This window comes from Syngnathus acus, chromosome 10 (assembly GCF_901709675.1).
Source record: "Syngnathus acus chromosome 10, fSynAcu1.2, whole genome shotgun sequence".
NCBI lineage: Eukaryota > Metazoa > Chordata > Actinopteri > Syngnathiformes > Syngnathidae > Syngnathus > Syngnathus acus.
The window spans coordinates 20,701,799-20,720,499 of NC_051095.1; the positions used below are offsets into that span (position 1 = coordinate 20,701,799).

The 18,701-nt window shown below is 37.1% G+C and overlaps 1 protein-coding gene across 2 annotated transcripts in view; it reads right to left on the bottom strand.

The window, feature by feature from the left end:
* Window positions 1-18,701, bottom strand: part of il1rapl2 (interleukin 1 receptor accessory protein-like 2) — a 208,651-nt gene that overhangs the window by 23,319 nt on the left and 166,631 nt on the right. For both annotated transcript variants that reach the window (XM_037261030.1, XM_037261031.1), the window contains exons 7-8: window positions 13,777-13,851; window positions 1,909-2,041 (exon numbers count right to left, since the gene is read on the bottom strand). In XM_037261030.1, the coding sequence (XP_037116925.1) occupies window positions 1,909-2,041; window positions 13,777-13,851 (208 nt within the window). The remainder of the gene's footprint in view (window positions 1-1,908; window positions 2,042-13,776; window positions 13,852-18,701) is intronic.

Here is an 18,701-nt window from a genome sequence, read left to right on the forward strand (position 1 = left end):
TAAATAATAATCTAAGGAATTTCATTAAGACTTAATATTACAAATATAGTAGATGTGCAGTGTGCTCAAATCTTTCAAGATATAAACTATTCCTATATAGTTCCAGAGTCACAGTATTAGGGTCATACAGGTTCTTCAGCACAAACAATTTCTTTATTACAAACTCACCACATCATTTCTGTCTCATCTATGTTGGCAATACACAGCAAGTGTGTGTGTGTGTATATGTGAGCGGAAGTGATATGAACAGACGTGTGTGTGTGTTTTACACCAGATTTAACTATTACTGGAACTACATTGTAGTAAAATCATCTGAACGAATTTGTCATCATGAATCATAAAGCCCTACTTTATAAACCTTGAGTTTTGACAACAGATGGGTTAATCAGCTGATATGCTAGGATAAGAAGCAAATTTGTTTGCCCTTGCAAGGCGAAGCAACAGTCAGTGTGTATATATATTCAATTCAAAATATTGCACATGAGTGAACAACGAGAATGCTGAGCTGCAAAAATTCAGAATTGCTGGACAGCACTGGACTGAATAACTTGAGACCTTCTGTGCTGTTGGCAACAGTGTTCTATAAAAACTATATCATTTTGTTCTTCCTTGATTCAACAAATCCAACTCGTCAACTTGGATTACCAGGTATATTCATTATCTGTGCATGGGTGTTGTAAGGGCAACAAATTCTGGTTATCAACAAATCCATACAATTATTGAAATGTAACCACTGCACACCGCTAACTAGTGTGACAGCAAGATTGGGGGACCTAAACAACACAGAAGGAATTTCTCTATTCAAATGTAATATGTCAGATTTGAAACACTAGATGATTGGATCATTTGTAGCCAGAGGACTAGATCAAGAGATGGAGAATTCATCAGGCAAAGGTTAATTAAATACCACAGGGCATGATTAGTTTCAAATTTAAATACTCATTCGACACTTTTCTTCACGACTATCATGAGGCAGAACACTTTCCTGGTTTAGTCGTGAATCCGTTTCCAAATATGATGACCTAGGTTTCAGACCCAGATGATGAAGTATGAAACGAGACACTGGAGTTAACCTTGACGAAAAATGTTAAAAAGAGTACTAGAAGTACTTTCACTGAGGTCAAAATGCATAGCCTAATTACCACTGGGTTGATGACAGTTGGGTCAAAACGAAATTGAAGAAGTATTTTGGTCACTAAATTACAATTTCATTACAAAGATACAAAAGGCGATAGGAATCCCTTCCTTTCACCTCGAGTTGATAAGGAAAGACTGCAATGGTGGTAGAGTGGTATAGAGAACTGAACGGATGATAGACAAATGCAATAAACTGTAAACTCGAATCATTTTACAGATATGTGTAACTGTGGCGTGCTCATGAAACGTATATGGCGCTCTTGAGTCGATGTTGTTTGCCACCCCATGTTGCTCTGGATCCACCACACCCATAGTGAAGAACCACATACACGTTAGGTTACAGAGGTTTATCTTCAAATTCCACATACCAAAAAACAAACAAAGCCAATGTAATCACATCAATGGAACAAAAATGCAAAATGTGCCATTCCATTGTACGTTAAATCATATACCGGTACATATACTGCAATCTACCGCTACATGGATGGGTTAAGGACCAGGCACTGACAGAAAAGGTCTGCGAGTAATAAATGAAGCTGTTTGGATGGATGGATGGATGGATGGATGGTTGGATGGATGGATGGATGGATGGATGGATGGATGGATGGATGGATGGATGGATGGAAGGAAAAAAGGAAGCAAGCAAGGAAGGAAGGCAGGAAGGAAGGTAGGAAGATTCAGGTACCTATCAGCGCTAATTTTTTATCAAGCTCCAAAACAAGTAAATCTACCGGAAAAACACTAAAAAGGTGGGATAATGGTTGAAATTACCTGACATCACTTTCTTTAATGTGTCCAGCAAGTTCTTCAACAAACTTCTCTCCTTTCATCCAGTAGATGATAGGTCTGCGGTTTTCTCCACTGTAGCCAAAAAATGCCTTGCAGTCCAGACTGAGAGGCAAACCTGCAACACACAACACAATGTTATCACTACGCAAATAAACCCTAGAAACACAAATGTACGTAAAGGATGAGACGGAGGAACGACCAAATTTCTCCTCTGGCTCTGCTATTAAATTATTAACCCCGGTTGCCTGAATACAACAGAATGACAGTTTGGAACCAGAGAGGATTAGATTTATTATTAACAATTAAACAATAACATTATTCAATTAATGTTTTATTATTGAACAAACTTCAGCCAGTTTGAGATGTGGTAGACTTTGACAAGTGACATTTTATTTGTGAAATAAGCGGACAAGCATGATTGAGCTGAAGGTGGCATGTCTCTGGTATGTATTTTTATTCATCACTTCACTTTGGAATGCATCAGTCTATCCGCTGCCAAAGGAAAAAAGGCAGCAGCTTTGGAGAAGGGCAGCCTGAAGAAAGCTATTTTGACAAATAAGGGATAAATCAGAACATCCATTAAACAGACTGAATGAAAATGGAGCGAGACAGTATCAAGTTCAACTTCAAAGCTATAATGTAGTATCTAGAAAAACTTGAAAAATTGAAAGGCCTCAACCAGCCTCTGCCTTCTGAAAGTCAAAATATCCAGAGTTTTATATGTATAGAGATTTAAAATTAGATTTAAGATTTATTAAGTCTGTTTATTTATCAATATACCCCCATTCATCCATAGTATGTACACACACACACACACACACACACACACACACACACACACACACACACACACACACACACACACACACACACACACACACACACACACACACACACACACACACACACGCACACACACACACACACACACTCTCTCTCTACCGTTCAAAAGTTTGGGGTAACTTAGAAATGACTATTGGAGCGGCTAACGTTTTAATTCAATATCTACAACGGTGCATAAAGGTCCATTTCCAACAACTGTCTCTCCAGTGTTCGAATGGTCAATTGAGTTTGCTAATTGTGTTAGAAGGTTAATGGATGATTAGAAAACCCTTGTAAAGCCTTGGGCAATTCCATTAGTTTTCATGGAAAACACTAAATTGTGTGACTCCAAACTTTTTAGTATATATATATATATATATAAAGAGAGAGAGAGAGAGAGAGAGAGAGAGAGAGAGATGTAGATATAGATATATACTATGAAGCTCTATGTTATTGCGTTCACATTGTGAACTTCACAATGCTACTCGAATGCTCATTGGTTGAATTGAATATATTGAATTTTACCATTAGAATAAAGAGGCTTATTTTGGTTTGGGATGAAACTGCATCTTGAAGCACATTCTACTATATTGCAAACTGACACATGGCATTGTCATGAGAGATAATGTTTTATGAACACAATAGAATGTTGTATCAAGATCCTTTTTTTTCCTAACCCTAATTGGCATTCACCTATGGCTTTGGAGTCACACCCAAATTACGTACAAGTACTTGTCTATAGAACCATGTACACCACAGGTGTCAAAGTCAAGGCCCGGGGGCCAGATACGGCCCGCCATATCATTTTAGGTGGCCCGCGAAGACAAATAGTGCATCAAATTTATATGTCAATTCCAAAAGTTTCAAATTGTTTTCACTTTTAAAAAATATAAATATTGTTAGCAATTTTTATTACCATTCATTTTTTTAAACAATTTTTATTTTTAAATATTTGATTTGATTTCAATATTTCATTTTTAAATATCTGAACAGTTTTTATTAATCTCTGTTTTGAAAAGTAGTTATTCATCAGTTTGTTGTGTAGCCTATACCATATATACAATATGAGACGTTCATACATTTATTTGGGTCGACAATTTTAATGGCCTTTTTATCGCAAACTATGTCTATGATGCGGCCCGCGACAAAAATAAGTTTGACACCCCTGATGTACACTTATTGTGGCCTCTCAGTCTGTGTACAATCTTTTTTTGGAGGCGTGTCATACTGCTATCTGCTTTTAAAATGTTGTACAATTCGGGTAGGATAGTGGTTACAATGTGACTATCATAATCGATTAATACCCTGAGGATGTGTTTTCAATATATTCTGGTGATAGAAATAATATCGTTTGATTCCCTTGGGGATGTTGAATGGTTGAGTACAGCTTGTTTGTCTAATCAAAACTACAACCCAAGATATTTGATGTTCCTGTTTACTACAGTGATTGAAGCAATCATTTTCTTTTTGTGGCTGGAACAAAAGGGTGTTTAAAAGAGTTTGAATGAAAGGGTGCTGCTGTCGTTAATTTTAGTGAGGCATTGTAAAGCAAGCTGGCGCATCATCATTTCACACTGGGCTGATTGCTTCATTGCAAAAACACATCCACCTCGTTTATGAGCATTAGACACTGGATTGTCAGGAAGTTTAGGTACAGGTATGAAAAAAAGCAAGTCATCTCTTGTAGTCAAAAAGAATTTAGTCTCTAGCTGTCGTTAAGCCTGACTGACTTGTCAGTGCTTTCATGGAGCCTCTATGAAACATGCACATAAAGAAGCACCTGAATATGAGCATCATTACAGATGTGCATTTTATCTAATGCTACAACCCATGCATGAGAAAATGCTGGTTATCAGGCATTCCCATCTGCTTCCTTCTGCTTGCAAAGCTGTGCTTTGAGCTTCATTGTCAGATTTCATTTCCATTTGCGTATTTATTATCTTCAACCACACTAGCCAAAATTGAATTTATGAAATGTCATTAGACTATAAACCTTTCATAAAGCTAACTCTGCCCCCCCCTCTCTCTCTCTCGCTCTCCCCCCCTCTCTCAAAAAGATAAAGTGATGGTTTGCACCCAGGAAATATATAATTAAAAGGGCTCACAAACAGCAAACTGACTTTTGACGATAGCTTTAATACATTAATGCACACGTTAACCTACACGAATGTAGCCCAAAAATGAGCCGACAGACATGTCACAGACTAGTGTAATGTATCGTAGCCGATTTTGGGCTGTCTAGATGTTTCGTAGCCAGTGTAGTGTGATGTACTCAACGTTTGGTCGGCTGGCGTCCGCATACAGGCAGAATGTTCGAAAAAATCTCTTGAGGAAATATACGTAGATGCAAGCAGGCAGGATGCCCTGACAATTAAAATAACCTCCTGAGAGTATACTTATGCATAGATAGAAGCAGGTAGAATCTCCTGACAGTTTAATTGACCCTTTTAGCGTATATAGATATGAGCAGGTAGTCCGTTCTAAGGAAACATCACACCGCCATCTCAGAGCGGCTCCATGGTCTCTTTTTTTCTTTTCTTTTTTCTCTTTTCCTAATATAGAAAAGGAAATCGGATATTGAAGGTGATCTGCAAATCTGTGCACCCAGGAATGCATATGCTAAACATGCAAAATTGCTACACAGTTCATTTTGTGTGTTCTGTGGCAATTATGTGCAAATAGATGAATTTAGCATGTGCATTGTGATTCATTAAACCGAAAATATGACAGGTGATTTTGCACATTCCAGTGCTGCATCTAAAATGCAGGTGCAAACCAGCATGCAAAGCAGTGCCAATGTAGCAAAGGCAAAATGAGAATTGGCAGGGAGACATTCTGCTCATGTAAACAATAGATGATATAAAAATGTACATTGATATGTCAGAATATTTTTGTGTATTATAGAAATAAATAGTGGGGTTATAAAGATCCACCCTTCTTGCTCCTGTGTGGGCAGCAAGGATTCTGTTCCTTCTCAGTGACCGTGTGAGCATTCGTGGTTGTCTGTATCTATAGTATATGTGCCTTGTGATTGGTGACTATCGTAAAAGGTGAAGTCTGCCTTTTGCCGGATGTCAGCTGGGCTATCGAGCTACCCGTGACCCTGAAAAAAAAAGTGATATTGAAAATGGATCCGAATAAATTCCATCTACTGTAACGCAGAACCATTTGAAAACTTTGACTTTTAGAACCTAGTTTAAAGAAATTAATGCTTGTTTTTGCTTCCAAATACCTTTTGACATCTTTATCAAGGCATCATGCACATTTTTTGCTTGAAGCTGAACAATAATGTTAAAAATTGCATCTAATGGAGGGCTGAGATCCACACGATGTAAAGAAAGAACGATTAACATAACATGGAGGTTTTTGTACCTTTGAAAGGACCATCAAAAGCACCCGGAAGAACACAACATAAAATATCCTGAGGCAAGTTTCATGTCAGAGAGTTTCTTGCTGTGAGGCAAATGAAAAGAAATTGAAAGACATAGTGGACCAGTCTTTCAATTTCTTTTTATTTCATGTAATTTATGATTCCACCCCTTCCGCTTCTCTATGACCTACTTATCACAAAGATGAACATTAAATAAAGGTTATTGAATTTTCCTTTTTCCCCCAAGAAATTCAGAGGTATCAAGGGGGCTTTGAAGGAGTTGGTGGAGACGTGTATGTTTTAATTAGCCATCTCAATAAAAAAGTCATAGTAGAATTTACACTTTTCTTCAATATGGTTGTACAGGAAATATCAATTTTGCATTTTGACTCATGGAAGTGATACAAAAGGCATGAGGATAGCAGATAAGGCAGTGAATAACGATGTGGCTCGCTGGCTTATACAGTACGTATGTGACAGGTTTCAGGAAGTTCACAATTACAACAAACTCCACACAAGTTCATCCTGGCAAGGACTCGAACTCAGAAACTCTTGACTGTGGGGCAGACTACCACACCGTGCTGCCCCTGCCTTGAAAATATTCATCTCAATAATTTGACTAGATGAGTGTACAATCATCAAAATGAAATTGTTCAATTCATTATATTAGCAGTTAGTGACCTTGGTTTTGTCTTACTGGATTGATGGATGAGTTCAATGAGAAATCAAATTACAGTATTCTTACTGTATTCGTACAATTTCAACATTAAACACACAATCAAAGAGATCCATCACAAGAGCTGTCTTTACAAGGATAGAAATTCTTTGTATTTGAACCTATTAAACTTTGTAATGCAAACAGCAACATTTATTTTTAAGAATGGGTTTACAATAATTAATTCTCCTCCACAATTTACATTAATAGTCACATCCTAGAAGAGTTGATAATTTTTGTGTGTGTAATAGTAGATAAACAAACAACAACCAAACTAAAACAAGTGAAAAAAACAAACAAATATGACTTGTAGTTCGACTTTTAAAAAATACATAGATCAGGTTGAAACTACTTCACCGATTTCTGTGTGGCACGAGTTAGACAGAATAAATCAGTATATTTGGGTATTGTAACAGTAAAATAGACACATTCTGTATGTAAAGTCATTTAGGTACTGTATAGTATTGAGAAAATTGACAAAACCTGAAATACAGCTTTCCTTTATCTTTTTTGTACATTATACTATATAAGATGCTAAGAGGATAACTGTAGGTGTCTATCGGAGTGCATTAGACGAGAGACTAATAGTGTAGTCTGACTTTGGCTGCATTGAGGGTTAGCAGCTACGTGCCTTTTTGTCAATAGAATGTAAGATGATAAAAACCACAGGTTGTCACAAAGCCACACACACCCTTCTACAATCTAATATATGCAACTTTTGTACTTTTGCCCATGAGGTGCTTTGAAAAGGTTGTGTGTCCACGCATGGGTGTATGCGTACATGCACGTGTGTGTGTGTGTGTCTCTCTACTGTCGGAGTTGTAAAAGCTGAGTTTTAGGTCATGGAATTTCTCATTTTATTTCCATCCTGCCTCCAACAAATGGTTTAAGATGAAATCCTATCTTATTCTCTTCTCCTCAAATGCTTCTGTTTTAAATCCTTTCTGTGTAACATGGCAGTGACACCTCTCCAAAATTGCATCATTTTTGCCAACTGCAGCTTCCAGAATTGTGAGTCATAATCCTTTTTTGTGCTCTATCTTATGGAGTGACTGTGCTGTTTTTGTAGAACAGAATTATAAATAGAATTATAAAATGAACATTCCTCACTCACAGTAATTAAATAACTTTTTTTTTTGGTCTTTTTTCATTTTCTCATAGCTACATTGAAATGTTCAGTACCTGTATTAAAAAGGAAAAAATCAACAACATATCCTCTAAAATCTAACACCTCTTACTATGTCTTATATTTCAGAACATATTCTGAAAAAAAAAACACATTGGAGAGTAAGAGTGAGCAATTATCACCAGTGACTATCTAGAGAATGATCTCAAACCCATTTTCAAAATATAAAGAAATTATACTTTATGAATAATTCATTATATTTATAGGCCAGTATCTCGCTGCAAAAAGGCTGTTCAAATATTTGGCACCACAGTATTGTTGCAGTGATAGGATTTAATAAATATGTGATGGAGAATCATTTCTGCAAATATTAAAATGTTTCTTTCAAAGCGGAAATGAAGCTGCCACAAAGGAGGAAAACGAGATTTCACAATTCTACTCACGTCATTCTACCGCCTGTCATCGATTTTATCAGTTCCCACACACATTCAAGCTTTTTAGTCTTTGGAGCACAAACATTCAAAACCCGAGGTGATTCTTAATAGCTCTCCCAGGAAAGACAATCAATTCTCATTCCATGCCCATATTTGGCAATTTCCCGACAGATCTAATTAAAAAAGTTCCTTGCTCTTATATACATACCTATTCTGGACATTTGATTGGCTAGGGGACTGGCCTCGTTAAGAAGTGTTTTAAATTAACAGATGAAATTAGAAAGGAGATTAGTGGCGATATGCTTGACAAGGTTAATTAAATGACCAGTCATAAGGGCTTTGTAAAATCTAAACTGACAGTTTAAGAGCGATAGAGCAGACAGAGCTGTTTTTCGGCCTGTTGTAACTTGCAAGTCTTTTTTCGCACTGACGAATTGCGCATAGCCCACCACTATCAAAATAAACAGATCATATGCTTGCTTGCAATTTATTTAACAATATAATATATAAATATATGTACGTACTTGTATTTCGAGTCGCAATGACATCAATAGCCCCCAGAATCATTTGCTCACTAGACAGAGCAAGCAAGCTTCTACATAAAGACAAACAACCCCAAATACAAACCTTTATGGATTTTTTGCCACTTATTTTTATGAATTAATTTTTATATTTTTCAACTAGTTTAGCCTTGGTGAGGGTCTATCTATACTTGAAAAATGTGTACCCCCAGGACCAGCACAAAAACAAGCAAAACCAGCATTTCCTGTGAGTACATATTCTGGTCTATACTGTTTTTTTTTTCCTTTTCAGCAGCGATGATAAAAAGTTCCCTCGTTATACATATATATGATGACATTGGTAAAACAACATTGCTAAAACAACAATTCTTAAAAATTAGCCGCTTTTACTGAATATTCATGTTAATTTAAAAACGTTGAATGATTTTGTTCAGTTGTTCAGCAATGTTTTAAAATGTATTTCTTTTATCAAAAGATATTCTAATGAGCATTCTTATAATTTTCTGAATTAATACGATTAAAAAATTTTATGTTTAGCTTTTATTGCACCTATTTCCTATTTCTAATTATTCGCTGTAGTTTCGTTTCAGCATCAAGGAACTATAACAGCTATTGTAGTCGTATTGAAGTCAATATTTAGGTGTCTGGACAACACTAAAGGTAATACTGGGTTGCATGCCCATCAACCTCTGACTGATGTCAAGACGGTTCTGTTCAGTAAATTATGCATTCACAAGCAAGTGCAAGACTTTTTTTTAGAGGTGTAACTAGGAGAAAAAAAGGAGACCGAGAAGGGTGTGGTTGAACAGGTTTCTGACATAATAACTACTGACAGGCATACTTGCAACATATGTCAAGCAAGTGCAGTTGTTCTGGCTTTTGTTGGTGCTATATGGCAGATATCCAAACCCGCACAGCCTCGCTCAAAGTCACTTCATTATTCCTTTCAGACACACAAACAGCAGGTCACATACACAGGCACAAACTTGTTTGATGGATTTTTAAAAGGGATTATTTGTTAAAAATCTGATTCCAACTCCACAGGATTATCCCGCAGAGAAAGTCATCATTTGTAAAAGAGGTTGACAGAGACGATAGACTGAATGGAAATAATTGGACACTGATGGAGATACAAACATCACAGAGGACAAAACAGCAAACACCCATAGTGGCAGTAGTTTTGGTTTTCATGCATCCAAACATTACAGATTCAAAATTATCTGTATGTATTACTACAGAGTAGTGGGTGTCTCATAATTCAAATGGTAATAGCATAATTATTATGAACCATAATGAAGCTTCAGCAAAAAGCTTAAAAAAATCTCCTTAGAGTCAGTAACATTCACCAGTTAAGTGTTGTTTTGGGAAAATCAGTCAGAATACAAAGTTAGCAAATATCAGGTCAACAAAATTTCAAAGTAGGCAAATGTGAACCAACTAATGTTTCATGGTTTATATTAATATGATCTGTTTAGTCATACTTTTGCAGTCAAGTGCACATGTTAGGATTTGATTGAATCTTGATTGAATCATTTTTTGAAAATGTGGATTTAGGCTTGACTCCAAAACCAGGTAGCCGGGGTAACGTCTGAAGGTTTCACACATGGTGCTTTTGACTGAGAGCACTTCTCCAAATTAGATTCGACTGCTTGCTATTTGTGTCCATAAAAGCACAGTAAAAGTGAAGGTAAAAGTTATTTTGCCTGTAGCACTGTCATCCTTCAGGTTGCAACTCTATCCGAAATAGTAGATGAAGAGGAATGTAACGAAATTGAATGCATAATAAATAGTAAATTTTGAACATATACTGCATTTTGAGATTGTTATTGCCAATCTTTGGCAACAGCAATTATTGACCCTAATTTCTCTTGCACTTTTTCTGTCAAACTTGTCCTTCTATCACAAGTAGTACTAAGTAGTAAGCATTTTTCTCTTATTTGTGTAATTTGAGTTAGAAAAAATCTCCTCTTGACATTTAGAATGCTACTCTAAATATACTCTTTGAATCTCACAACACTTAAAGTGCTAAAAGCCTCATCAAAATAATAACATTCAAATTGGTGGAGGCCACGTGAACAGAAATGTAGAAATGCTTTTCTATTATGATCGGCACAACTCTCCAACTCTTATACGGATACAATATAGAGCACACCCTTGATCCGGTTCAGTCACAGTGTGTACTGCACCAAGATGACTTTTTTGCAATTTTTTTGTGAAGCAAATTCTCTTTATCCTTCATTTCATGAATTATTTTATGAATCTTATGTTTTGTAGTTACTTGCACCCTTTGTGTATCTGTTAAAGACTTCATGACATGACAATAATACATTCATAAGTGGGCAAATAAAGCAATGAATGTTTAATAATTGTTTGAGCTGAATTATTTTGTGTATAGGCTGAGTTAAGGGTCTGCGGAAGATGCACAACTGCAAACAAAACCAATGCCATGGCTTAAATACGGACCATGAAAACGTCAACTTGGAAACGTTTGATGCACACCACTCCAAGTTATCTCTGGAAAGGGAATACTGACATGGGATAAACCGTTTGAAAGAACGTGAATGAGGAGATACAGTAGAATGAGCTGAAAGGAAGACAGTGGAACTGTTTGAGATAGTGGCAGCAGGAGATGGGACACAGACAGATGAAAATAAAGTGAGCTAGAAGCAGACACCTCACAGCGACAGGAGGAGACAGACACACTGAGATAAATGCTATGGGGGTAAAAGCGAGGCAGATGTGGAGGGTACAAAGTATACCACCTTATCTCCACCTGTTTTTCAAAGTCAAACTTTCACTGGTACCTTTTACACTTGTGTGTGTGTGTGTGTGTGTGTGCGTGCGTGTGTGCGTGTGTGTGTGTGTGTGTGCGTGTTTATTTTCCTCTTCAATATACTTCATGGAACGATGACATGGTGAGAATATAGGAATTTGTCCTGAGGGAGTAGCAACAGACTTGAGAAATAGGCTTAAGTGACCCCAGAAAATAAAGTGTTTATTGTGTAGCCAAGAGAATAATCTGTTCTCAACCTTTCTAACACCACACCACACACACACACATAAAGTAATAGAAAGTAAATAAGAACTTTGCCTGCGAGCAACCGGCCAACTTGCCAGATGTAGCATGTATTAGACAAACTGCTGTTGATAGTTTTCTGAATTTGGTCTACACTGCTATATTATTCATTGAAAATGTTTAGCATGCACAGAAATCTAATCCTACAAAATTACTCAATAGACTTCCTTCCCTTCCCTGAATTTATAGAAGCTTATGTTACGAATATTTCAGCAGGCAAAAAAAATATGCCTATGTAAATATCATATTGTATCTTAGAGCCCAACTTCGCAACATATACAGTAATCCCTCGCTATTTGGCGCTTCACCTATCACGGCCTCGCTCTATCGCGGAATTGTTTTTGAAAAAACATTAAAAAATGTCTGTTTGGGGCCTGGTAGATTTGTGGCATTCTAATCAATTTCACTGGAAAAACTGTTTTGCTTTACAAATAAACTGAGTTGGTCAAAGAATGAATTTAACTTGCACGTCATGGTACCACTGAATAGTCCTGTTTGCATAGTCATTGTATTGTGACGTACAATATCATTAATGATGAAAATATATGCTTATTTCAAGGTGAAACAAAATGCAAACTGAGCGATGTGAGGAAACATGATATTACATATATTGTTAAAAGCTGAGGGAAATACTGTATGTGCAGTTTTCAAGCATATTGATTGCCATGATGCCGCCTCGGTTTTATAATGCTAGAGCTCTGGAGTTGAACAATTCCAACTACTGGCTAAGAGAAATGTAATCCCATAACAGGAGAAAAGCACATCATAATTGTAGATAAATTTAGCAAGCCTTCTGAGCGACTTATGACAAGTAGTACTCATACAAAACCATGTTCATTTTTATGCCTCTAAGATTGTTAAACAAATGCAACTTGGGCTCACCAGAGTGTTTTTGTAATGGAGGACGTCCCTCTAAGTCCCTTAAGCGACGCGACCTTCATTATTCATGGCTCTTTTTATTTCATTTAAAGTTCTGTGTATTTGTGTCTCAAAGCAATCTTGAATTATGTATTTCATCTGTCTCCAACTCACATTAGTGAGACAACAATGAGTTCAAGGAATGGTGTTGATTACCCATGGTATTATGGAGGGATGGAGAGCAGAAAAAGGTGGCAATACAGGAGATGGCGCAGATAGGAGAATAAGACAAATAGAGGAATAACCAGGATGGAGAGGAAATGAGAGTAATTAAAAAAACAATTAAGTGAAAATGTAAATAACAATTGAAAGTGAACAAAATGTATAAGGTAATTGTGCTTGCACATGTAATGTCTCAAAAAAGGAAAGCTGCGTGCATGTGTGTGGGATGCAAGCTGCCCAGTGTGCGCATACAGTGTACATGTTTACAGTCTTGCTGTTGGTTGTGTGGGTTGTTGGTGAGCCTGTTTGATTCCCATTAAAAGGTGCCCCCCTGCAATCGGTGTATAGGGGCCTCGGGGCCTATTTGCCTGCTACTACATCAATGTGGAATTAATGGAAACGCATAAACAACCATAGTAGTACATGCAAATAAGCATCTTTTTGTCGACAATGCAAAGTGCACAGCGCGAGATGCACGCACACACATGCGCAATCAGTCAACCGGTGCTGAAGCAGAACACGCAACATCCAATTTAGTACACAAAGAAATCTGAAACAGACTTAATGAGACCCTGTTTCTTTCACTATGATTACAGTACATAGCTAACATTTCGTCTTGAAGTTGCCTGTTAGCTAGTGTTTTATATATATGTATATATATATATATATAAATAAATAAAACTCATATAAATGAGTTGGTACTCACCAGGTGTGATCTCAATAAATGTGTCTTGTCTCTCCGGGGGAAAGAGGACTTTAGGTGGCTGGGTGGTCTGGAGAGCTGGAGGAAAGTGGATAGAGATTATCAGCATTGTGAGAGCCTTTATCAGAATTAAAAACATTTTAAATGAGGTCAAAATATTGGCGTTTGCTGGAGGAAGACCAATATACACTATCACCATTTGTAGAGAAGTTGAAATGACAGGTTTGACCTGTTCTTGTGAGAATTTAATGTGATTTAATTTGAATGATAAAATAATGAGAAGAGTGCGGTTTTCATGTCATGCGGTTGCTGGTTGGTCAGTTAAATATTTAACTGAGAGAACAATGTCACATACTAGTCCAAAGAAGCACCAATTAAATGTCAGTACAACCAAGGAAATTAAGTGTTGAAACACGATTGGCACCCACTTTGAAAAGCATGATTTCAACCCATAAATAAAGGATAGCCTAAACCATGTTGCTCTTTCTGTAATTTCAATTGTTTTTTAAGCTTGCTCATTTTCAAACGTGACTTTAAATATGAAGATTATGCTGATCTTGTAACGAAGGTCACACAATCGGAGAGCGTTTTAAATTGTTGTTTGATGTGATTATGAGTGTGACTGGTTCGTTCGTCTATGTGTGCTCTGCAATTGGCTGGGGTGCAACTCTTGTGAAGAAGAAAAAGCAGTTTGGCTAATTGATGGATAATTTAAAGCTTTGAAAATAAATATTTATTTATAAATTTATTAATATATATTTGACCTTATTTCAAATGTACAGTATGTTTCAATGATATTGAAATATTGGCTAATCTATTTTTGAGTTAATATTTTTATATCTAAGGACAGAGGAGTAGCACCTCAATAGTCATGAATCTCACCGCATGTCGCTAAACTCTTAACAATGCAACCATCCATTTTTCATAGCACTTATCCTCATTAGGGTCACAAGTTGAGCTGCTGCCTATCCCAGCTGACTTGGTGAGAGATGGGCGACACCCGCCCAGCCGTTGCCAGACGATCACAGTAATCCTGGCTAATACTTAAAGACTGTGACAAAAGAATGTTTTCTATATTCTCTAAGTGTTTTCTTTGTTGGTGATGTATAGGGATTCTATAATCATATCTTGCTTGGGGAAATGTACAGGAAAATTGCATATATGCAATAAGGCTCATAGTGCTATAAAAATAATGAATATTCCAAATTCATTGGGGAGAAAATATAAGATGTTTTTCTTCTCCTCCCCCATACCCATGGGTTAGAAATTCAATTCTTCACAAAACTCTGACAAACTTTACCTATGTATACATTTTTACGTATGGGGACAAAAAAGTAAGATATCCTACCTGTTTGTCCCAGGAGCACATTAACTACTTGTTTTAAATTAACATTTGATGATGCAAATGTTGTGTTACCCTTGATAATGCTGGCAACTCATGTAATCTACTCCTTAATTGTTTCTATTGACTTGCACAGTTAATTACTAGAACCAGGTTAGAAATGTCTCAGGGGACTTCATATGGACTTTGCTTGTCAAATCAAGTTTGACCTTTTCCATGCAGGCAGTGCAGAACAGTCCAGCACATAAGGTCAGACAGAGCAATAATCACCAGTCTGCTTTCACAGCTTCTACAGCAGTCATTGCAATATACGACCCCTGGCAAAAATTATGGCATCACCGGCCTCGGAGAATGTTCATTCAGTTGTTTAATTTATATGTTTCTTAAAGCCAGAAAGTTGCCATTTGAAACGACTTTAGTTTTGTGTCATGTCTGTGAACTGTTTTTTGTCTACCAAATTAAACAACTGAATGAACATCATCCAAGGCCGGTAATTCCATGTTTTTTGCCAGGGGTTGTAAAATGTTTTTTTTTTTTTTATCCTTGAACTTCACATTGTGCAAAATATATGCATTTGTATATGTGTGTTCTCAGATGATTTATGTGCAAGTGTCTAGCAGTTTCAAAGCACTGAAAGTTACTTTTACATGACTGAAGAGGACACCAGATGCTCCAAATAGACTAAAACAAAGAATCTGGTGCTGCATTTGCCTCCTCAAATACACTTTTTCTGTTGTGTTTTCAACTAGTCTAAGGACAAGTGTCTTCTTGCAAAAAGGGGGACAAAGGGCAATAATTAAATTTTACAATATTCAGAATCCTAGGCCCAGCTTTCCAGCATGATGTTAATTATTCATGTTCTCTGGCATATGATGTTTTCCACAGCAAATGAAATTAACACTTCCTTCTGACCTTCTGCTTCTTGACATTCAGTGAAACCAAATGTACCATCTCGTTTGACACTTGTGAAATTACACTTGTTAATTCTTTGACGAGAAAATTTTGTATTATCATCATCTTACATCAACCACAAGTTAGGACCGGGAAACATTTACACTCTGGAGAGAAACTGCTGCTTTGACAATCAGCCTACTGTTTTAAGTGAGGTGGAGAATTGCTGAAATACATAATTCTGTTTGTTGTCTCTCACAAACATACACCATACATTGTTTTTGAGCTCTTCTTTCCTGACTCTTTGTCAGCAGATGAAAAGAAGTACTTGACTGATCAAACTGCATACAATCCATTCATTGCATTCAAGTCAGTCTGATGTAAATCTAATACATTTCAAGGTTCTGCGTGCAGAAAACTAATTCAATAAGACTGTTGGCTGTTAGCAAAGCTCACAAAATATTTTCTCACTATGAACGATTTAGCCAGTATAGTCAGATACTGTACTACAACCTGCACTGGAAACTGATTTGACCTTTGATAAATGACAGGTAGTAAAGGCATTATTTAGTATTGCACTTTGGTGCGGACTGTTTGTTATGGGAAATTTATAGTCTCAATTTCCATACCTCTATAGGTCGCCAGTGCAAGTAAGCAGATTGCTTGCATGCCTTTGTGAACTCTAAGCAATGCATGGCGGGGCTCCAGACTGCCCCTAAATCGTATACGACATACTTCTGCTCTACACTTTGGATCAAAAGATTTTTATCACCAAATCAACGCCACTTCATATAAAGGATGTGATGACGCAAGGGGAGAAAGAAATGCGACCGTCACATGCCCAAGACCGAGTCGGAGGTTAGCACGTCCGTGGGGTAGCCGCGTGCCACTTGCTGGGACCACCGAATAAATCAAAAAGAGCACCGATCCAAAATGACGCTTCATCACCAGATTCTAATGTCTAAAATGAATGCACTGACAACTGCTTGCTAAAGCTTACGTCATTGATAATTTAGGACGCATACCAACGTCGAGATGTATATATATATATGGGGGCATCCAACGTCTCCTGGCTGCAAAGAGCATCGTCATGCAAGAGAAACCATCTTAATATCCTAACTTGGCTCTGTGTGATTTTTCTCTTTCCCAAGCTCAAGAGGGCCATCTAAGGGAGCCTGAATTTGTGGATGACATTAAGATTGCAGTAACAATGGAGCTGCAGATCGCTGTGAAATCCTCCCAAAAGTGCATAAATGTGTCACAAAAAATAATGCTGGGAAATTACATTAAACTCCAGGGCGATTATGTCCGAGGGGGAAAAATATTTCATTTGTAGTTTGGATTTGAAGTATATTTTTTGGAATATCAGTCTTGTAATTAGGGGGAAAAAACAACAACGCCAGCTGCTTGATTTGGTGGTGCATTGTCCCTCTGCCCCTAATGTAATGTTGCCACTGAATGAACCTCTTTAAAAAATCATTACCAAGCTGCCTTGACACCAGAGCTCTCACCAGTCATCTGATGTTGCGCCAAGAATATCTGATAGATGAGTCATTCATAACAGCTAAAAAGTCTCTGATAAATAGATCTGATTTATTGCCGAGATTATGCAAATCCATTTGACAAGGTAATGTTAATATGAGGATCTGGTGTTTTGCGAAATAGAAATTAGCATAGTTGTGATGCAATAGCCACTCTTGGGAGACAGATTTGGAGAGACCTTAAGGGTGTTTGAAATTGAATGAGGGAAACGTGCGTTTGAGCGATTAATGTGAGGATGGCACAAATGCTGAGTTACCTAAAGTGTACCTCTATCTATTTTTATATTTCTCAACACAACATGCATCGCCCACGTGCACACATGCACATAATCCTGGTGCAACGTCACTGTCCTTTATTCCACACATTTGGTGGATCAAAGGTACGAAATGCAAATTAAAGTTTGAGAGGGGAGAGAATAAAGCTCCTGAAAAGAAAGGAACATGATATGATTGGATGGTGTGAATAAAAACTGTATATAACTTGCTTTGTAGCCATCAAAAAATTTGCCCAATTTGGAAGTTGTGTATGTTAAAAAAAGTGTGAGGCATGTTAAAAGTTGGTTTAAAATTCCTGCGTACAACAATAAAACAAGAACATTATGGAAAAGGAAATGCAAGGAGAGTATATGTTTTCAGTATGTCATCCATAATGCTACCCAGGTTAAGGATAAAGTTGTAATCTCTAAATTGTATTCCACTAAAAAAAACTATTTGGAAGTCTTTGTGTAGCTTTTAGAGACTGAGACTCAGATCGATGGAAAATTAAATAGATTTTATTTCAATTTCTTCTACAAAGATCTCTCCAGTTGATGGGCCTACGTTGTGTTAAGACTTTCGGCCACATAGCAACATGATAGAAAAGTTTGGTGACAAAACTATGAAATGGATCATCTAATTTGGGATCAGATTTGACCGGGCTAAAATACGCTTCAATGTAATGGAGGCAATTCAAGCCAGCTGCTGATGATTCTCGCTGGATAAATTGATCTTGAGAGTCTAACAATGACAAATCCATTTGGGCATGACCCCAGTGATCTCTTTCTGAATTGCAGGCTGAAATATTCCATAGGCACATAGTGGGGAAGGGGAGGGGTGATGAGATGAAAATGAAATCAAATAAATTAAGAAATACCAAGACATTTTGAACAAAGAAA